This window comes from Loxodonta africana, chromosome 1 (assembly GCF_030014295.1).
Source record: "Loxodonta africana isolate mLoxAfr1 chromosome 1, mLoxAfr1.hap2, whole genome shotgun sequence".
Lineage (NCBI taxonomy): Eukaryota > Metazoa > Chordata > Mammalia > Proboscidea > Elephantidae > Loxodonta > Loxodonta africana.
In genome coordinates, this window is record NC_087342.1 from 85,661,738 (window position 1) to 85,684,928 (window position 23,191).

General features: G+C 44.1%; 1 protein-coding gene and 1 pseudogene across 1 annotated transcript; both read right to left on the minus strand.

The window, feature by feature from the left end:
* LOC135232802 (patr class I histocompatibility antigen, B-2 alpha chain-like) overlaps positions 1-23,191 on the minus strand; it is a 53,681-nt pseudogene that overhangs the window by 23,500 nt on the left and 6,990 nt on the right.
* On the minus strand, positions 5,328-7,339 carry LOC100669527 (ribonuclease P protein subunit p21-like). Its single transcript, XM_003422193.4, has 5 exons — positions 7,264-7,339; positions 7,089-7,189; positions 6,916-6,998; positions 5,982-6,107; positions 5,328-5,864 (listed from the first exon to the last, which is right to left on the minus strand). Exons 1-5 carry the CDS (start codon positions 7,318-7,320, stop codon positions 5,740-5,742), a joined length of 492 nt encoding a protein of 163 aa, XP_003422241.2. The 5' UTR covers positions 7,321-7,339; the 3' UTR covers positions 5,328-5,739.

Below are 23,191 nucleotides of genomic sequence, written 5' to 3' on the forward strand. Positions count from 1 at the left end.
AGATCAACTTGGCTACAGACTCTGCTGAGTGCCCAATCCGCCAGCAGCAGAGACTAACATTGAGTCCCTGATATGGCACCATCCCTCAAGTTGATCAGCCAGCAGCCCAGCGGCAAGTTGATTACATTGGACCACTTCCATCATTGAAACAGCAGCATTTTGTTCTTACTGGAATAGACACTTACTCTGGACACAGACTTGCCTTCCATGCATGCAATTCTTCTGCCAAAACTACTGCCCGTTGACTTAGAGAATGCCTTATCCACTGTCATGGTATCCCACACGGCACTGCCTTGAATCAAGGGGGAGGGGTCACTTCACAGCAAATGAAGTGGGACAATGGGCCCATGCTCATGGAATTCAGTGGTCTTACCACGTTCTGCATCATCCTGAAGCACCTGGCTTGATAGAACAATGGAAGAGCCTTCTAAAGACACAATTATGGCACCAGCTAGGTGACAATGCCTTGCAGGGCTGAAGCAATGTTCTCCAGGAGGCTGTATATACTCTAAACCAGCATGCACTATATGGTGCTCTTTCCTGCATAGACAGGATCCATGGGTCCAGGAATCAAGGTACGGAAATAGGAGTGGCAGCATTCACTACTACCTCTAGTGACCCACTTGCAAGATTTTTGCTTCCTGTCCCTGCGACCTTATGCTCTGCAGGTCTAGAGGTCTTAGTTCCAAATGGAGGAATGTTCCCACCTGGTGACGCATCACTAATTCCACTGAACTAGAAGGTGAGAATGCCACTTGGCCATTTTGGGCTCCTTGTGCTTCTGGATCAACAGGCAAAGCAAGGAGTTACTATACTGGCTGGTGTGATTGATACTGATTACTAAGAGGAAGTCAGATTGATATTGCATAATGGAGGTAATGAGGGGTATGTCTGGAATGCAGGAGATCTCTTAGGGTGTCTCTTAGTATTACCATGTCATGTGACTAAAGTCAATGGAAAACTACAGCAACCCAATTCCAACATGACTACTGTGATGGTTAAGATTGTGTGTCAACTTTGCTGGGTTATGAGTCTCAGGGTTTTGGCAGTTGTATAATGTGATACTTCTCTGTCGAAATTTGATGTGATCACCTGATGACGTGATCTGCTGTGGTACCATCGGTGGCGGGGCCTGTGGCAGCTCACCAGTCCCATCAGTCTTTATCGCTCTGCCCTCTGCCCTCCACCGCCTAGTTTCTTTCTACTTGCCTTGCCAGGGTTTTTGCTTGTTCTAGATTCTGCAGCTGGCTCCTGTTCATCTGACCTCTGGTTCTTGGGACATGAGGTAGCAGTTTGATTGCCCATCTTGAGATTAGTCAATCTTCACAGCCTGCTACAGCCCTGAACTTTGGCCTGCCGATCTTGGATTCACCACCCCCTGCAGCTACGTCAATCAGCAGAAGTCTGTAACAGCTCTGCTTTCTGGCCTGCTGATCTTGGGTTTGCCAGCCCCTGTGGCTATGTGAAACAGGAGAATCCTTTTTCTTGCCCGGTGGACTTGGGACATTACGGCCTCTAAAAACCACGTGTCAACTTGGCTGGGCCGTGATTCTCAGTGTTTTGGTAGTCATATGTTGTGATCACTTTCCTGTTGAGATTTGATATGTGATCACCCCCAGATGGGATCTGCTGTGAGTAGCCAGTCAGTTGAAAGGGAGTTTCCTTGGGCTTGCGGTCTGCATCCGAATATAAGACATTCTGGCAAGGCTCAGGGGCTTTTGCTCATTCTGGGATCTGCATCTGGCTCCTGTTCATCTGACCTCTGGTTCTTCGGACTTGACCTAGCTGCAGTCTTGCCTGCTGAGCTTGGGATCTGTCAATCTTCACACCCTGTAAGCAAGAGCCCTGGTCTCTGCCCTGCCAATCTTGGGTTCCCAGGCTCCTGTGGCTACAGCTATCCTGATCCACGGACTTAGGACATTTCAGCCTCTACAACCATGTGAGTCATCTCCTTGATATTAATCTCTCTCTACATATATTTATACACTTCACTGGTTTTGCTTCTCTAGAGGGTCTCACATTCTTTTGAGCCAATGTGAACTCAGAAAGAATATTCCTTAGAGAAAGCTTGGGTTCAAGTTCTGGCTTTGCAGTAAACTTGGGTATATCATATAACCTCTGAGTCTTTATATTTATAATGACAGGATACATGCTAAGAACCTTATGCCATTATCATTACAGAGAAAAAATTCTTAGAGCCTTAGAAAATTTTGGAATTCTAAATAATTTCACAGTATAATTTCTGCAGAAGACCTTGGATGGTGCAAATGGTTAACACACTCAACTGCTAAACAAAAGGTTGGAGGTTCGGTTTCACCCAGAGGTGCCTCAGAAAACACTACGGGCCACAGTTCTACTCTGACTCATGTGGGGTTGCCATGAGTCAGAATCAATTTAACAGCCACTAGTATATAATTTCTGCAAGCCCTGGGGTTGAATGCATTGAACTGAAAACCCAGCTTCCACCCCCAATCTCCACATCAGACTGGAGATTCACTGGATTCTCTTAATACTCTGGTCAAATAGGAAGTCATAAAATATTCTTTCTGTTCAAAATACACCCTCAAGGAGCCCTGGTGGTTCAGTGGTTAAAGTGAGTGATTGCTAACCAAAAGGTTGGCGTTTCAAAACCACCAGTGGCTCTGCAGGAGAAATATGATGCAGTCAGCTTCCTAAGAGATTTACAGCCTTGGAAATCCTCTGGGGTTGCTACGAGTCAGAATCGATTCAACAGCAGTGGGTTTAGTTGGGTATACCAAGACCCCCTAAACTTTAGTTCTGTGGAACTCTGTGTATCCTACCTTTTTCCTCAAATTTCACTGGTAGTCCATCAGGAAATCTATGCGTTATCCCTTTAAACTATATAAAAAGTCTGAAAATCTCTCCATTTTCACTGTTAACATCCTAGTCCAAGCCACTATCATCTCTCACCCAGGTGATGAGAAGAGCCTCCTAACTGGTTTCCTTTCTTCCACTATTGCTCTCCTAGTCTAGTCTTAAAAAAGTCAGAGTGATCCTTTTACATCACATCATGTCACTGCTTCCTAAAAACTTCCAATGGCCCCCCCTTGAATAAATCAAATTCCTCATGATGGTCTAAAGACCCCTGGCCTCCTATGATCTCTCTGGCCACATTTACCACTCTCCATCTTGCTCCCTCTGTGCCACTCATGCTGGCCTAGCCAGCACAGCTCCCGCTCCCAGATAATACCCTGTAGCAATGCTCTGCTACAGAGTAGGTGCTCAAAAAGTATCTCTGAATGAATTTATCAAAATATCCTAACTTTGTTAGTCTCCAGAGTGGGAAGAAACTATAGGAAAAGAACATAGTTAAACTTCCTGATTTTACAAATGCCTGTTGTAAGGACAGTAACTCAGATTCCCTTATGACCAAACTCTGTCTTTTCTAATATATTTTGCCACTTATTATTACTCTCAGTATTATTATGATCATTACTTATACTCCAGTAAAATAATCTATAATATCTAATTTCAAGGTGCCTTCTCATAAAAAAAAAAAACATTACCTCACTTGATACTTACAAACATATGTGAGGCAAAGAAAACCAGAATCATTATTTCCTTTGTTGGGAATCGAATTTTCAAATTTTATTTTGAATTTAGGACAGTCTCTCAATACAATTAATCAGTATCTCTCTCTTTCTTCCTGACAACGATATTGATTCTTACCAGTTTTGAAAAGTGCTAAACTCACCTAAGGTTTGGAGGATGATTGAGTCTTGGTTTCTGTGGAAACTGGAAGATCTTCTTTCCTTGATTCAGTTCAATGACCTAAGTTTCTTCACTCACTTTTGTTTAATTTTATTTAAAGGGTACTGAAAGGGCACTGATTTTGAATTACTAAATTACTGAGAAAATAAACTCTTACACACTAGGGTTTTTTTTTCCCCATTCTTGGATACGAGAAACCCATTTTTGCATATACTGACAACTATTACATCATAATAACTAAACATGAAAAAGGATAGTTTCAGAAGGAGAAAGAGGGCTATGATCTTTAAATTTGGATGAACCTATATTTACGGAAACATAAAAGGCATGAACAAGCCACACAGACTCACAAGTGAACCACAGTCCAGACTCTTGTTTCTTCTGCCTTCCGACGGGACCTGATTCCCATGGTATCCCATACGAAAGGAATTCCTTAATGATGGAGCTATGAAATCAAAACTCAGTTTCAGTACTGCTGTCCCACTGTGGACATGTTCAATTATGTGCAACTATAATCACACTCAAACTTGACCAAGATGCAGGTTTAGCATACAGGTGCAAAAGAACTCAATCACCAGAAATGAGTCTTAGCAGAGGAGCCAAGAAAGGTGAGTGGAGGACACAAAGGGTCCAGGATCACATGAGGTATATTTTGAGGCTACACATTTCCATTGGTTCCCATAGCTGGCCCAGGCTAAGTTGTCAAAGAGTAACTCATTTAGTTACTCGTACAGTAGTTATCTTTCACGCAAATAATTTAGTCAACTGTGAAGGATTCAGGACAAAGACAAAAATCAAGGCCAAAGACAAAAACAAGATGTGACAGGCTGTTACACTGGTGGTCCCCAGAGAACCAATGAACGTTTGTGCAGCTTAGCCATGTGGCTTGCTGTGGCCAAAGGGACATTAGCAAGCATGATGTAGAGGCTTGATAAGCATTTACACATTGGGGCTTGCTCTCTTGGAATGATTTCTGTGGAAGTCAGAGCCATGTAAGAAGTCTAACCACCCTGACAGTCTTGCTGTGAGGATGCCAAAGCTAGCTATGTGGCAAGGCCACATGGAGAAACGATGAGGTGCCAGACATGTAAGTGAGCCTTCTTGGGCATTCCAGACCAGCCAGCAGCTAAACGCAGCTGAGTGGGGGCTCAGCTGATACCACATGAGCAGAACCAACCAGCCCAGCTCTGTCAGAATTCCTAATCCACAAAATCAGAGGAAATAATGAACCGTTGTTTGAAGCAGCATTATGAAGTGATTTTTATGCAGCAACAGATCACTGCAACACAGAATTTATAAGAGAAAGGGAAGAAAGAAAATTGCATACTGGGAATAGTCAGTTATGTTTGTACATGTGTGGGGTTAACTGACTAACTGGAAGCTAGCAAAGTGGTCAGTCTGGGAATTCTGTCCTTGAGTAGGCTCTTGAGGGGTATCAAAGAAAACAATTGTGGTTGTTGAAGGATTCTTCAGATACTCTTGAGAGTTTACCCATGGTGCAGCCTTGTACAATATCTGCCAGTGTCCTTCTGTGAGCTTCTCTGACTTAGTTTACACCATTTCACCCACTAGAACCTAAAAGAAGAAAACTCAGATTGGAAAAGTGGGACTGGATGATCTGAACTGTCTCCCCTCGTACCCCCATATCTGTACCCTCACTTAAAAACAGAGCAGTGGCATCAGCAGTCTGTCCAGCCCTTCACTCGGTAAGACTATCTAAAGATGCAATCTCCTAAAAAGGCTTGAGACCTTGCAGATAGCTCTAGAAACTGAAGTCCAAACGTGGCACTGCACTGAGGAAGCACTGCACCTGGGGTCCTGGAAACGGGAGCTGCTTAGTGGGGCCCCATGGCTGACAGAGGTCGGGACATCCCCACATGGTGGGAGTACAAGGAAGGTAAGGACAAAGGAAAAGTTACACAGTGACAGAGAAATACGGACAGAAACAGAGGAAAATGAAATGAAGACCTGAAATCCCCACAGAACAGAATTAAACAAGGTGAAACTTTATTTCTTTGGCAGATAGGATGAATCCATCACTGAGGATTGGGGCCGAGGCTCTACTTTCTCCTCAGGAAGGTGGGCCGGAATGGGGTGAGCTGTGCTTGGCAGGGGCTGTGGTGGTTTGGGATCTGGGTAGACAAGCAAGCAGAATTAGAGTTGACTGTGGTACCTCTCCCACCACCCAGAGCCCACCTATGTGTCCCTACCTCCTGGGATAGCCCCCATTTTTCTCTACCACCTCTCACCTGCCTGGTTTCCCAGCTGGGCTTCAGGCCGGTCTCCCCAAAGCAGATGCCTGGGATCATTGAGGAATCGTTGGCTGCGCTGGCATGTTAGGCAGGTCTGTACTGTCCAGCGCTGTCCCTTGCGGCCTGGGGTAGATGTGGGAAAAAAGAAAAAGGGTGCCCAGATTTAGCAGGAGAAAATACTTCCTGCACCCAGTTTTGCCTCCACTGTTTTCAGTAATTCTTTTTCTATTTTCCCTCCTTTAAATGCAAATTTGATGGTGTCAGGCCCCTGCATAAACTCCGTCAATTTCTTCATACCTTTTAATATAAAGTTCAAAGTCTATGACAGGACTCTTCAAGATCTGGCCTCAGTTTCCTTCTTCAGCTTCATGTCTTGTGTCTGCCTCCCTCAAACTTCAGCCTCCTAAACTTTCATTTCCTTGCAGCACCCCAAGTTCCCTTGTTTGGAGTCCTCTCACATGCCTAGAATGTCCACCTCCCACTCCCTTTGCTTAACATGAACTTTACCACCCCTGGCATAAGTAGCTCGGCACTCCACTCCACTTCATTTTTCTACTTTATTTCAACTGTTTTCATTGGTCTGTCCCAGCACACTGCAATTTTAATGAAAATAATAAATCTAGCATAATACTTGACACATCTCAGAAAACTAATAATTACTGAATGAACGGTAATGACAATCAAGTACTCCATGACGCCAAATAACATCTATTATTACTCATCTATTATTACTTCTCCACTGCCCAGGCTGGGAATAAAAGTCAAGCCCAAAGTTTAGTTTGTCCAGGTGGGAGCAGTAACGGAATCTGGCGCTGGAGAAAGCGGGCTCCTACAAACCTCACGCCTGACACCCGACTAAAGCGAGGAAGTGGTCGCTGGACCTCCCCCTACTCCCCGCTCCGCAATCATCCCCCTCGCAAGGAACACTCACGTCTCTGGCGCTGGGTGCATGTCAGGCCCGGGATGAGGAGGGAAGAGCAGCCACGACAGAGGGTCCTCTTCACCGATGGGTCCCTGGGGGCAGAGGAGGAAGGTGGTCGGGTGCCCGCGCTCGCTCCCCAGTTTTCCCCGGTCCCGCCCGCCGCCAGCTCCGCGCCCGCTCACCGCCGCAGGACGAGCCGCTTCGCAATGGTCCTCTCCGTGTGGCAGTAAAACCTCGCTAGCGCCTGGTTCTCAGGGTTCTGCGCGAGGACGCAGTGGGCGGCCTGAGGAGCGGAACAGTCACTCCAGGCCGGCCGCACCGGGTACCCTTCCCGATGCGCCCCCGACCCGGGCTCACCTGGTACAGGAAGCTGAGCCTCTGGAAGGCCTCGCGGTCCTTCACCTGCCCCGCCATCCGCACGGCGACCGCCCCGCGCCCGTGCGCCCGCAGGCTCCGCCTCTCGGCGCGCCCCGTCCCGGGCGTCCGCGCAACGCCTCCTGGGAACTGTAGTTCCCTGGTCAGAGAGCCGTTTCCTTGCGCCCCTCTTCCGAGGCGCGTAGTCTGGCCCCACCTCGTGGTCTCTCAGATCCATTTGTTTGTAAATTCTATCCCACCTGTCCAAAGGTCCCTCTGAGTTGCTGCAGTGGTTAGAGAGGTTGGCTGGTAACAGAAAGGTCGGCAGTTGGAATCCACCAGCGGCTCCTTGAAAATCCGATGGGGCAGTTCTGCACTGTCCTATAGGGTCGCTATGAGTCGGAATGGACTTGTTGGGCAAAGGGTTTTTTTTTCTGATAAAGAGCATTCTAAAATTCAAGGCATTTGGCTTGGCTGAGGATTTCTGGCTAAACATAGTCCCAACTCCATTTTGTCAGTTTGACTATTTCATAGAAGTTACTTCTTTCCTGTTCTCAGAAAGTTTGTTAACTAGTTCAAGCGTTGTCAAGTAGGTCAGTGTTGTAATAAAGATCTTATGGCTCGCACAGATGTTCCAGGAAATATGTGTCTTTTGTGGTTAATACGACTGTCAGAAGATGTGCCTCAACTCCCTTCAAAGATGTTTTTTCCGACTTCCTTACAACGCATTATACTTTTCCGTAACCTTGTTTTAACTAACCCATATGTCAACCGGTCAGAAATGTTTAAGCTAGCTCCTCAAGTTTATGTTTTTTTGCCTTTTTAAACCCCTGTGATTGAATAGTTTGGGGGCACACTCGGGAAATTGCTTTCACTTTGTGTTTTCCCACAGTTTCAACTGTGTTTGAATTTTTAATAAATATCTTTACTTTTACTTTAGCAGAGTCAGAGAGTTTCTCTCTACAATACTTCCAAAGTCTTCCTCAAATCCCAAACCGGTTACAGCAAGTAGAGACTAGAAAGGCTGGTAAAGCAGAAGATCTTAAACTTCTAAACATTTACAGGACAGAAGACTTGTCTCTCCATGCAGGTAGGCTTGGGAGATGGTTATGCCAATTAAAACCAGCTAGACCCACAGTCCTGAAGCCAAAGGCAGGTGCCTGAAGATCTACAGACAGAAGAACAGTGACTATACATCAGAAGAACAGTGACTATACATTCAAAAAGCCGCTTGTGCCAGTGGGAGTCAAAGTGGGAAGGACCATGAGAGTGATGGAGAGAAGAGAGCTCCTGGCCCAGGAAAGCACAGGTTAGTCCCACTCCTGTCTGCTTATCAAAGAAACATACTTCCTGTTAGACAGTTCTGAACACATAGCAGGGGATCCTCACTTGGTGAGTCAATGGTCCCTAATCCTAGTCTTAGACACTGGGTCACAGAGACCTATCGATAGCATTCCCTACCTGTGAAATGACACCCCACTCCCCACACAGACATACACTTTACACCCCTACTTCTGACTTCTGTTTCCCATTAGTTCTGCTTGGCATCCCGTTTACCTCCTCTTCATAGTTACTGCCTGCAAGCTCTTGAGGTCAGAAGCAGAAGGATGGAAGGGGCAGAATGGAAATGAACCCTGAGACAGGGAGAGGGCAACGTAGGTCAGGAGAGGTTGCAACCTCTCTTCCTTAAGATTCTGCCATGCAGGTGAAGGGAACTGGTTTTCCAGCTCAGACAGAGAAGGGAAATGTTTGAAACCTCCTCCAGGACGAGTTTCACAAGGATCCCCAGACTCAGCCAGAAGGATTGTGTTTAAAATGCAGATGCCCAGCCCCCACGCCCCAAACCTTGATCATTCACTGAGGGTGTGACCCAGAAACATGGATTTTTAATACCCCAGTGGTTCTTAAAACAGACATCAACAACATGCCATTGCCAAATTACCACACAACACAGATCAGTTCAGTAGGTCCTTCGCTCCGTATTATTTCAAGCAAACTGAAGCATCTTGCCACAAATAACCACAGTCAAGGCACAAAGGTAAGAGAAGAAGAGTCTGGACAAAGTCCTTTTGAGGTAGAAGGAGGAGTTGAAATGCCCTCAATAAATTGCAGTCTTTTTTCCCAATCTTCTGTCAACTCCTGATTACCCAAGCAGAGATAATCCAAGTTGTTTTAGTTTGGTTTGGCATGCATCATGTTACCTTTATTTGACAACCTATGTACCCTGCAGTGGTTTATTTTGGCCTAATGGTAAAATAATTTGCATTCTCCGAAAAGGAGAATGGCAAAGGATGAAGGAATGCAACAAACAAGCAAAAGGCTGGCTCTTCTGAACATGAGTTCCAGGCCAGGTGCACATACATGACAGGAAGTTGCCTATCTGGCCTCCCCTACAGATACCATCTTTTCTACCCATTCTCAGGATGAGAAAGACTCCATTACCTTTCTTCCTTTCTGGCTTGGATACCTCAACTACGTAACAAGGCTGACACCTTGAGGGCAACTACTTAATAGCCTTCTTTAAGCCAGGGCTTTGGACAGAGACACTTTCTCTTTCCTCTGATACCTGACCCTCTCTCTTACCAGTTCTTTCGGGAAAGCAGTGAAAGTGTACATGTGTCTGCAGGGCTTCTTCCGTCTTGTCTTTGGAGAGGAGCAAGGTGATCAGCTTTCTTGGAGACAACCAACTATATGGAGGCAGGCAATAAGTCAGCTCTGCAGGGAAGTAGGTTCTTCTGTTCTTTCCTTCCACCCTGATTCCATGAGCACGTGCCTACTTCTGGCCAATCCTACTCATAATGGTAAGCTTAGCCTGGGAATGGAAGACCAAAGAAACTCGCTCTCTAATCTTCTTCTGACCTTCTTAATGCCCAATCTCTGCCCCAGAAATACTCCCCCACTTCCAGAATAATGAGAGCAACTGTCATTCATATTTATTAACCCTAGAGGTACACAGACCTCTGCCATCTTCCTCAAGAAACAAGACTATTCTGGACCAAAGAAGCCCCTGAAAGATGTATTGGGGTTTCTGTTTCCTCCTCCAGCTTGAGGAAGACAGATTCCCTCCTATGGACTTTTTGTTTCTGGAGAAGCCTCTCCTTCCTTCCCAAATCATCCTTGTGCAATAGAAAACTTGATGGACTTCAGAGGAGGCAATTCCCTGGGAACCGGCAACTCACCGCTACAGTTAAGAGAGGGATGCAGTTGTGCTCTCATCCCAGCTCAGTCCCATGCCTCCAAGCAAACCAGCCTAGAAACCAAGGTGTTTCTCGTAGGCAAATCAGGACTGGAACCAGGCAGACAGGAGGACGTTCCTGAAGGGTATAGGAAGGAAGGCCCACAGCTCTTGACTCTTTCTTACCCCAATTATTTCCACATCCCTATCTATCTGTTGGAAACCCTGGTGGCATAGTGGTTAAAAGCTATGGCGACTAACCAAAAGGTTGGTAGTTCAAATCCACCAGGTGCTCCTTGGAAATCCTGTGGGGCAGTTTTACTCTGTCCTATAGGATCACCATGAGTCACGATTGACTCGATGGCAATTTTTTTTTTTTAATCTACCTGTAACATCCAATCTGTAGGGGGCCTAATGGTAAGTGGCCCAGCATTCTTCTGACCAGCCCAGATGCCTGGGTAGAACAGGGACCAAAGTTTCTCAGTGAAAGTACTAGTGAAGGTGTAGATATGGGAGCAGTCAGTAACATTGTAAAAAGGCTGTGCCAGCTTCATAGTGTAGGAATATGCCCACCCTCTTGGGTTTCACCTTGATGTGCAAAGGGGTAAAAGGCATGGTGGTGTCTGCATATTTGCCCCCATTCCACATTCACACCCACCAGTAGCCAGTATCGGGGAGTGGAGTCAGCTTATCCTTTCTTTTCACAGAGTCTTAGCACACACTCACTGCCCAGTGGGTCTTGTCGCCCACCTCCACCTCTCAGTAGTGTTTACCTGAGGTGAAATCCTCAGTAGTCAGGAGGCAAAGGTAGAAGGTGAAATGACACGGTATATCAGGGAGATCCTGGAGCCCTGTCTCCATGACCTTGACACTCATACACAATTCCGACAGGACTAGGCCAAGTTGAGCAGTCTCAGGGTCATGTCCACTGGTGGAAGAAGCCAGAGTGGGGAGCTGGATGAGAATGGAAATAGCTAATCTCCCCTGCCTTGCTCTACTAGCCTGCCTTTACAGAGCCTGTTCTCTTAAAGGTCCCCTGAACAACATGGTTTGGTTAACTTTCTCAATCCAGAATGTTACCTAAGAGAAGGGAGGGGACAATGGCTTCACTTTTCACCTTGATCCTAATATAAACAGATAATGATCTCTCGACTCTGTAAGGGAAGGTGGTCTAGGTTCCAGCCTTGTCCTCTCACCGTTCCCCTCTGACATCATCTATTTCACTGTGTGGAGAAGAGCTAGGCACAGTCAAGGGCCAGAAAGAATGGAATGTGTTAAGAAGGATACAGAGCAAGGTAGCATTAAGGTCTAGGGGTACAGTGACCCTGTGTCTGCTTCCCTAGGAACAGTCTCGTTTATACCTATTTTCCCTGCATAAATATCAATAGCACTACCTTTTACCCTTAAGAGTGTTCCAGTTTAGATGCTACATTATATAGTCACTCTACCTGATAACTTGGGCAAATTATTTAACTTCTCTGGGTGCCTATTTAGAAAAATACAGACATAAGACTAGATGACATCTAAGGCTTCCTCTCCCTTGATTTCTATGACTCAACTGAGAGTGACATTGAAAGCCAAGTAAAGGGGTGGGATGAGTATGAGCATGGAAAGTGACAGAGGAGTAACCGAAGTCCAGCTGAGATATGACCTAAGGATTTTCTTTCATCTGGTGAATCCCTCTTCTAGTTTTCTTTTGGGAGAAACTCACTGATGAGCTGTTTAAGGACCTTTCTCAGGGCAAGGTACCGTCAAGGGAAATTGCTGAAGTTCTTCTCCAGCTCTATGGATACGAAACTCACCTTCATGGTCTTCACTTTCTCACATCTAGGAGTGGTAGGGAGATAAGAGAAGAGAGGGCAGGGTCGGGGGAAGCTCTAGCCAAGTATTCAGATGCTGTTTTCTTTCAATAGAAACTAAAATTTTCCATCTTTCCACTTTCTCCCCTGTGATTGTTAAGGTTGTGTGTCAACTTGGCTGGGCCATGATTCTCAGTAGTTTGGCAGTTATGATGTAGTTTGCCGGTTGTATAATAATGTAATTGGCTCTGTGATCCCATGAGGGGATCTGCTGTAAGTATCCTATCAGCTGAAAGGGAGCTTCCTTGGGGTTGTGGCCTGCATCCAATACAGGTAGACTTTCTGGCAAAGCTTAAGGGCTTTTCCTCACTCTGACTCCTGTAGCTAGCTCCTGCTCATCTGACCTCTGATTCTTGGAACTTGAGCTAGCAGCTTACCTGCCATCTTACCTGCCAATATTGGGATTAATCAGCCTCTACAGCCCATAAGCGAGAGGCCTGCTGTCTGATCATCCACTCTTGGATTCACCAGCTCCTATGGCTACGTCCGTCAGGAGAAGCTTCCGGCCTGACCCATGAACTTGAGACTTTCCAGCATCTACAACTGTGTGAGCCATTTCCTTGATATAAATCTGTCTCTATATTATATATATATCTATATGCTGCACTGGTTTTGCTTCTCAAGACAACTCAACCTAAGACATCCCCCTTCCCTGAAGACAAGTACTTATCTACTGCTTTCTTTACCAATCTATGGAGAGCCATGTGGTCCCCTGGATAGAGCCTTACCTTAAGAATGAGTCTCAGAACATTCTAGGAGTGTGTAATAGATTGAATTCTGTCCCCTCAAAATATGTGCCATGATTCCCAGTGTTGTGTGATTGTCCACCATTTTGTCATCTGATGTGATTTTCCTATGTGCTGTAAATCTTACCTCTATGATGTTAATGAGGTAAGATTATAGGCAGTTATGTTAATGAAGCAGGACTCAATCTACAACATTAAGTTAGGTCTTAAGTTAATCTCTTTTGAGATATAAAAGATAAATGAGCAGAGAGACAAGGGGGACCTCATACAACCATGATAGTAGTGCCAGGAGCAGAGCCAGTCCTTTGGACTCAGGGTCCCATGCAGAGAAGCTCCTAGACCAGGGGAAGACTGATGATAAGGATCTTCCCCCCAAAGCCAACGGAGAGAGAAAAGCTTCCCCTGGAACTGGCTGAATTTGGACTTCTTGCAGACTAGACTGTGAGAGAATAAACTTCTGTTTATTAAAGCCATCCACTTGTGGTATTTCTGTTATAGCAACACTAGATAATGAAGACAGAATTTGGTACTGGGAGCAGGGTGCTGCTCTAACAGATACCTAAAATGTGCAAGCAGTTTTGAAAATGTACATTTGTAGGGGGTGAGTTTTAAAGTGCCTAATAGTAAAAGACTAGAATGCCTTGAAGAGACTTGGTGGAATCATAAACATCAAAGACAATTCTGGTGAGGACTCAGAAGGAAGTGAGAAAGACATTAGAGACAGCATAGATGGCAAGAAACAGAAATGGCAGGAGCAGAACCCAGAGACAAGTACAAGATGACTCTGGAGCTGACCCATGGAGTGAGAGAGCTGAGTGACTTTGAACAGGAGGCTTCCTGGTGGAGTGGGGTACCTTCAGGCAATTATTGATAGAACTAAAGAGCTTTGGAACACTTGCCCCAGCAGGGCAGATGTGGCCAGAGAGCCCCAAGGGGCTGAGAAGCCAAGGAACCAGGAAGCAGAAACTGAAGAGACAAGCAACACAGGAAGCAGAGCTGCCTCAGTCTCAAAGGGTAGGGCCACTGCCTCTGAGGTCTCAAACATTGGAGCCATGGACTCTGGGGCCACCCAAGTTCGAGGGAGCAGAGTTGCCATTCCAGTGAGCCTGAAAGGTGGAGCTGAAGTCCAGGGCCAAGGAGACTCCACTCAGAATCCGGGGAGTATGGCCAACACCCAGTGTCTGGAGATAGGGCCGTTGCCTAAATTGTCTCAGAGAACTGAGGGTTATTTTCAAGCCTTGAGAGCTAAAGTAATGTGTTCTGCTGATTTGATTTGTGCCTGTTAACCTTTCTTTCCCTCCAATTTCTCCAAATTTGTAATGAAAATGTCTAGCTTGTGTCTGTTTCATCATTGTACTTCAGGAGCAGATAACTTGTATTCTAAGGTTTCATAGATGAAGAGGAATTTTTGGATTTTGGAGTTGGAGTTTATTTAAGACTTTTGCTATGATATGATGGGGTATGTTTTACATGTGGCAAGGACATGAATTTTGGGAGACCAAAGGGTAGAGAATACCATGGATTGAATTATGTCCCCCCAAAAAATATATGTCAACAGTATTGTGTGATTGTCCACCATTTTGTCATCCGATGTGATTTTCCTGTGTTGTAAATCCTACCTCTATGATGTTAATGAGGCAGGATTTGAGGCAGTTATATGAATGAGGCGGGGCTCAATCTACAACATTAGGTTAGGCCTTAAGTCAATCTCTTTTGAGATATAAAAAAGAAATGAGACAAGGGGGACCTTATACCACCAATAAAGTAGTGCCAGGAGCAGAGCGTGTCCTTTGGACACGGGGTTCCTGTGCAGAGAAGCTCCTAGACCAGGGAAAGATTGATGACAAGGGCCTTCCCCCAGAGCCGACGGGGAGAGAAAGCCTTCCCTGGGAGCTGGTACCCTGAATTTGGACTTCTAGCAGACTAGACTGCATGAGAATAAACTTCTGTTTGGTATTTGTTATAGCAGTGCTCGATAACTAAGACAGATATTTTTATATTTCAAGCATAATGATAAACATCCTTTCCAGTCCCCCAACCCCTTCCTCCTTACATCCTGTTTGGACAAAATTATACCCTACAGGACAGAATGGAATCTAGTTCTATATTATCATTCTCTTTACCAAGGAAGTTCCAATGATTTACCCTCTAATTGCCATCATGGGTCAAGGAAACTACTGCCATATCCTACCCAAATACTGCATGAATTTTCCACCCTTACTCCCTTGATTCTACTGTACCCTTACTCTTTAAAAAAAAAAAAACAAACGAAACCCAGTGCTATCGAGTCGATTCTGACTCATAGCCACCCTGTGGGACAGAGCAGAGCTGCCTCATAGAGTTTCCAAGGGGCATCTGGTGGATTCAAACTGCTGACCCTTTGGTTAGCAGCCATAGCACTTAACCGCTATGCCACCAGGGTTTCCCCTTAGTCTCTAAGCCAAGACCAACTCACTCAAAGAAATGCAGGAAATCACCTACTTTTCCAGGGTACTTTTGACATCCTAGAGGGAAGGAGAAGAGAAAGCAATGTAGCTCCTGGTATTCAAGGGTCCTGAAGGCAAAAGGTTCAGCCCCCCCCCCCATAAAGTTCTATATCTATAAAATAGGCATGGGGAAAACTAAGGGTCAGGATCCAAGGGGAAGAGCACCAGAGGGACCCGAGTGCATCTTTCCCAACTGAATCCCCACTTTCAACTCTGGTCATCATGGAGCTTGGTAATTTATATCACTTCCAAGTGGTTTCTTCTGTGTTCCTCAATGACAATGGGCGCTCACTGCAAGAGACAGGGATTGTGTGCCTGATCTTTACTGTGTCCCTGAGGTACCAATCACATGTAGTTTGGTCCTCTTGAGGATCAGTAGACAATTCCAAATAGTTGGCACAGGAATGAGTCACAGCTTCCTGTTGTGGTTTGGTATCCCTCCTCTGGTATTGGTAAATAAGCATTTACAACTGTGTGTCAGCCCGAGTTGAGAATACTTGGGGTCAAGAACACAAAGAATTCACCATAGGACCTGTAAAACTATGTTCACAGTAGCTTCATTAGCAAAAGGCTGATGTCTTAATTACTTTAGTGATGCTGCAACAAACGCTACCACAAATGGGTGGCCTTAAAGAACATAAACTTATTTTCTCACAATTCAGGAGGCTAGAAATCTGAATTCAGGGCATGGCTCTAGGGTGGAAGCCCATCTTTCTCTATAACAGCTGCCAGCAATCCTTGGAATTCCTGGGCTTGTAGATGCATCTTCCGTGTGCATTTGTCTTTACATGGCATCTTCACCGTGTGTGATGTTTAAATTGTGTCAAATTGGCTGGTCAGTGATTCTCAGTGTTTTGGCAGTTATGTAATATTGTAATTTGGCAGTTCTGTAAGGATGTGTTTTGGCAGTTATGTAATAATGTATTCATATTCCATAATGTGATCCGATGTGATCAGCCAATCAGTTGTAAAGGGAGTTTCCTTGGGGGTGTGGCCTGCATCCAACATATATATGGATGTTCTGGCAAAACTCACTTACTACCTTTGGATCCTGTGTTTGGCTCGTCATCACCTGCCCTCCAGTTCTTAGAACTTGAGCCTGTTGTTTGCTGTATTGCCTGCCAATCTTGGATTCCTCAGCATCCACAACCAGTGAGCCAACAGCCTGCCATCTGACTGCTGATCTTGGGTTCCTCAGCTCTTGTAGCTATGTGAGTCAGAAGTCTCCAGCCTGACACCTGACCCATGGACTTGGGCCTTGCCAGCCTCTACAACTATGTAAGCCATTTATTTAGATAAACCTCTCTCTCTCTATTTCCCTTCCTCACTCTCTCCATATATATGTATATATAATATATATATATATATATATACATACATACCATTACTTTTGCTTCTCTAGAGAAACAAGCCTTAGACATTTGATAACAAGAGTAGTTCTACAGAAACAAAATCATAAGGATGAGTTTTCTAATTGATTCTCAATTCTGACTGGTCTTAAAGGATTTTTTTCTTACCTTATTGCTAGGACTTCCAGCACAATGTTAAACAGGAATGGTGATAAAGGGCATCCTTATCTTTTTCCTGTTTTTAAGGCGAATGCTTTCAGTCTCTCTCCATTGAGAATGATGCTGGCTGTTGGTTTTGTATAGGTGACCTTATCATGTTGAGGAATTTCCCTTCTATTCCTTTTTTATTGAAAGTATTTATCAGGAATGGGTGTTGGGCTTTATCAAATGCCTTTCTTCATTGATTGAGATTTTTTAAATTTTGTTTTATTTATGTGGTGGATTACATTGATTTTGTGATACTGAACCATCCTTACACACCTTACACACCTGGTATGACTCTCACTTGGTCGTGGTGTATTATCATTTTTTTTTTAATTTGATGCTAAATTCTATTGGCTAGAATTTTGTTCAGGATTTCTGTGTCTATATTTCTGAGAGATATTTGTCCATAATTTTCTTTTTTTGTGATGTCTTTGCCTGCCTTTGATATCAGGGTGATGCTGGCTTCATAAATGAATTTGAGAGTATTCCTTCCTTTTCTATGCTCTGAAATAGTTTGAATAGTACTGGTGTGAGCTCTTCCATGAATGATACAATTTTCCAGTGAAGCCATCTGTGTCAGTGCTTTTTTTTGTTGGGAGTTCTTTTTGTTACTTCTTCAATCTCTTCTCCTGTCATGGATCTGTTGAGATTTTCTGTCTCAGTTTGTGTTAGTTTAGGTAGGTAGTGTGTTTCTAGAAATTTGTCTATTTCCTCTAGGTTCTCTAATTTGTAGGAGTATAATTTTTCATAGTATTCTGTCATGATCCTTTTTATTTCAGTTGGGTCTGTTGTAATGTCCTCTGTCTCATTTCTTATTTGGGTTATTTGCTTCCTCTCCTCTTTTTCTTTTGTCAGATTGGCCAATGGTTTGTTGATTTTGTTGACCTTTTCAAAGAACCAACTTTTGGCCTTGCTGGTTCTTTCTTTTGCTTTTCTGTTCTCTATTCCATTTATTTCTGTCCCAATCTTTATTAGTTCCTTTCTTCTGGTGCCTAAGGGTTTCTTTTGCTGTTCTCTATTTGTTCAAGTTGTAGGGCTAGTGTTTTGATTTTGGCCCATTCTTCTTTTTTGATGTGTGTGTTTACTGCTACAAAATTGACCTCCGAGCACTGCCTTTGCTGTGTCCCAAAGGTTTTGGTATGATGTGTTTTCATTCTCATTTGATTCTAGGAATATTTTTATTCCCTCTTTGATCTCTTCTATTAAAAATAAAAAATAAAAAAAAAATTTTTTATTTTTTATTACCTATTTGGAAACCCTGGTGGTGTAGTGGTTAAGTGCTACAGCTGCTAACCAAAGGATCGGCAGTTTGAATCTTCCAGGTGCTCCTTGGAAACTCTATGGGGGCAGTTCTACTCTGTCCTATAGGGTTGCTATGAGTTGGAATCAACTCGACGGCACTGGGTTTCGTTTTTTTGGTTTATTACCTATTTGTTTTTAAGCAAGGTGTTATTTATATCCATGTATTTGATCTTTTTTCCCTTGATGTTCCAGTTTTGATTTCTACTTTTATGGCATTGTGATCAGAGAAAATGTTTTGTATTATCTCAATGTTTTGGATTTTATTGAGGGTTGCTTTGTAGCCTAAAATGTGATCTATTCTGTAGAATGTTCCCTGTGCTTTGGAAAAGAATGTATTCTGTGATGCTGTCGGGTTGAATGTTCTGTATATGTCTATGAAGTCAAGTTGATTGATCTGGCTTTTAGGTCTTCCATGTCTTTGTTGATTTTCTTTCTAGATGTCCTGTCCTTTACCAACAGTGGTGTGTTTTAATCTCCTACTATTATTGTGGAACCGTCTATTTCTTTTTTCAGTGCTGTTAGAGTTTGTTTTATGTATTTTGGAGCCCTGTGGATGGATGCGTAGGTATTTATTAAGGTTATGTCTTCTTGGTGGATTGTCTTTATAATGATTATATAAATTTCCTTGTCTTTTATGATGGATTTTGCCTTAAAATCTATATTATCTGAGATTAGTATCACCAGTGTGGCTGGTGAGGTATGTGGGCAGCAGAATGCTGACAGAGAAAAGGGAGTTTGGACTTGCATTGTGGAGATGGTCAGGCTTAGTAAGGAGTTTGGGTTTTGTTCTAAGTGTGATGAGAAACATATGAAGCCATTGACAGGCTTTAAGTAGCAGGATGATAGAATCTGATCTGTGTTTTTCAAAACCACACTGGCTGATGGTTGGAAAGTAGGCAGGCAAGAATTGAAACTAGAGTTCTAGTTAGGAGATCATCATAGTAGTCCCTAAGACAGGAGGTTGTGGTGTGAACCAGGGAGCACGCAGTAAAGATGTAAAGAAGTGGAAAAATTCAGGCAATATTTATAAGATAGTTTGTCAGTTTACTAAATATAGATTAGTAAATGTATTTTATCCGAGATAAATAAAATCTATTTTATCTGCCCTTTTTTGGTTACTGTTTCCTTGATAAATTTTTTTCTATTCTTTGATTTTTAATGTATTTATGTCTTTGTATCTAAAGTATGTTTCTTGTGGACAACATATTGACGGGTAGTGTTTTCTTTATCCATTCCATCACTTTCTGTCTCTTTAGGGGGTGTCATGGATTGAACTGTGTCCCCCCAAAATATGTGTCAACTTAGGTAGGCCATGATTCCCAGTATTGTGCGATTATACACCATTTTGTCATCTCATGTGATTTTCCTATGTGTTGTAAATCCTACCTTTATGATGTTAAGGAAGCAAGATTAGAGGCAGTTATGTTAACGGCGCAGGACTTAATCTGCAAGATTAGGTTTTGTCTTAAGTCAATTTCTTTTGAGATATAAAAGAGAAGTGAGTAGAAAGACAGGGGGTCCTCATACCACCAAGAAAGCAGTGCCAGGAGTACAGCTCGTCCTACTTCTTCGATACACATGGCATTCCCATGAGTCAGAATTAACTCAACTGCAACTGGTACTGATACACTTTTTGCTACAGTGACTTAGTGAAAACACTAATTTGCATATAGCATACTCAGTAATGAAGCCAAGACTCTAACCTAGGATTAAAGACTACTCTTTTATACTGCACTTCCCCCTAAATATACAGATTACACATCAAGATCAACTACATACAATACGACAGTGGCTATAAAGTAAAATGGGAACAACACCCAAAAATCAAATAGTCAACTTGATTTTCTTCAGTCTGTGAAAGCTATCAGTTATTTACTTATATGACTTAAGTACACCTAAATTTCTTCAGTCCACTTTGAATGTTTACATGCAGTATCATTGAGATGACTTACACCATTTGAATTTGGGAGAATTTAAAAGGTTAAAAGCAGCGTTGTTAGACTTAAAAAGACAAAATAAGGATTAGCACAACTTACCCCAGAGTGAGATAATTTTTCCAGAGTGAGAAACAGATATATGAAATATAATCTAACAATGGCATGTCTACATGAGAATGAATAGAGATGGCTCTTAAGGTTTTTGACTTCTTTAATTACATGTGGTTTTAATTTTGGCTTTTTAGCTACCCACCCAATGCCTACAGACGTACATTATTTCATGGCAAATAACAGTGATATACTTTCAGTTGAAAAATGTAAGAGGATGTGAGATTTGACTTTTTTGAATGACTGTTATGTGCCCAGAACATAAAGGAACAGGTGAAAATTGAGGACAGAGGCCTCACATTCCTCCAGAATTGGGGGTAGGAAGCCCTCTCATGCTGAGACTGTGATTAAGTCACACAGAGAAGACAGAGGGCTGAACCCTGAGCCATGCAGGTGAGGGAGTGCTGAAATTGCACAGGGGACCTACTCAGGACAGAAGCCTGGGCCCTATGTAAGTGGGAGAAAACCAAATAATGACACTGACACTGAACTAGAAGGTTTTATTTACTTCTTTACATTTAATTTAGATGTTTACTATATTGTTACATATTTGTAGAAGAGACTTTATTTCTCCTCAAACCATCTGTAGAAAAATATTCTTTGTTTATTTTCTTAGTTATCCAGTGCTGCTATAACGGAAATATCCTAAGTGCGTGGCTTTAACAAACAGAAATTTATTTTTTCACAGTCTAGGAGGCTAGAAGTCTGAATTCAGAGTGCTGGCTCTAGGAGAAAGCTTTCTCTCTGTGTCAGCTTTGGAGGAAGGTCCTTGTCTCTTCAGCTTCTGCTCCCTGGTTCCTTGGAGATCTCCACGTGCCTTGGCACCTATCTTACCCCATCTCTGCTCGCTTTTTTATATTTCAAAAGAGACTTAGTCAAGGTACACCTTACACTAATCTTCATTAATATAACGTAGACAACCTATCTCCAAATGGGACTACAACCACATGCACAGAGACTAGGATTTACAACACATATTTTTTGGGGACATAATTCAGTCTACTACAAAGACATTCCAGAGCCACCTCTGCTGCAATGGAGACTGTCAAGCAGGGAAGGGACAGAGGTCAGTGCAGGGTGGGAGTCCTGGTGGGCAGGGGTGGGTTGGTCGCCACATGCTCACTTTATGCTGATAGGAATGCAGACACATTCAGACAGCCATTGTAGAAAGAGAAGTCAGGGGTTCTTCAATCACAAAGTGGGGTGTAAACAAATCGTGTAGTGAGGGCAAGGAGCACCCAGGAGTAATCTCTAAATTGTGCCCCCCATCATTCAAGTACTCAGGGGCAATCTCTAAGTTGTAACCCCCTGTCCTCCGTCCACCCCCATGTCAAGATGAATAGGAGAAGTCAAGCATGCCGGCAGCCCGCAGGCGATTTCCCACTGTGCTTGCTTCTTGGGCAGCAGGCAGGCTGACAGATGGGTTCTGGGGATTCCCAAGTTGGGGTGGGTAGCAGCATGGCAGGAGTGGTGCCACCAGGCCCGTCAATCATCCCAGCAGACACTGAGAACTGTGGCAGCAGACAGCAGTGCAGAAACATGGCTTAAGCTGGCACAGGGTTTCTGGAGCAGCTCAAGTCCTGCATAGTTCGGTCTTGGATGAATCTTTGGACCATGTGGTGTCACCCCCTCTGACGTGTCACCTGGTGCAGTCCACACCCCTGCATTTCCCTACCAACACTCTTGAACTTGCGCCCAGGGGGCAAATGCCCTCCTTTACCCCCACCTCACTATGCTTCGGCTCAGGCCCACTCAAGGCAGTGCTCTCATGGTACAGAAGAAAAGAATCATAAACAAATTAAGGTTGGTCATGTAAGTATTGACACTCTGAATAGCCTGCTGCAATCTCAAAATGCCCAAATCCAAAGAATCCCCATAACCCAGTTGTGTTCCCTCTGCCCTAACACGTCTCCATGTCAGGCTCCCCAGCGTCTCACCTTTATACATCAGAGCCCTGTACACTGTCACCATCTGGAGAACAAAAACAGGCTCTGGTCAGAACCCACAGGAGATGAGACTAGGAGAACAGGAATTACGGGGTGAGGTGGCATCCCCATGGGCTCCCATCTGTACTATTCCAAGGGTCTCAGGATTAGCCTCCCTTCCTTCATACTTAACTTGAAGCTTGAGTGTAGCTCCCTTCTCTTTCACCTGCAGGAAGAAAGAATTCTGTGAGAGATTGCATTGGGGAGGAGGCAGGCCTATGAGGTCCTAGAAGAGCCCACTAGTCCTAGGCCCCAGGCAAGTTTCCAGAACTGTCATTGCAGTACCAGGGCAGGACAAGGAAACACAATGTGCAGTGTCTATACCAACCACACTCCTGGAAATCTGTCCTCAGGAGGAACCTTCCCCAGTGACCTGCCACTACTGGGAATCAGGTCTCCACTGCGAGAACCATTAAGGTGAAAGATTTGCCCTTCATTCTCACATGTGCTTTACAAAAGAGTAATTGTTAGCACACAGGGCCGCAGACTGGGTTAGCTTGTTTTTGGATGGTGCCGCCCGTAATGAGGTAGGACACAGAAAATCTCCTACCTGGGACTTGAAACTCCCCAGTGGAATGAGAAAACTCAGACCCTACCCCCATCTCTACCTGAGCTCTTCTTCCTGTAGATCACAGCTCTAGCCACAACTCCAACATAGCTCCAAGGAGAACCAGGACAGCAACAATTCCCAGAACAAGGACAGCAACAATTTCCATGTTGGGGGTGATGGGCCGGGAAGACAGTTCTGGAACGAGAAAGGAGATGAGGAGCCCTGACTCT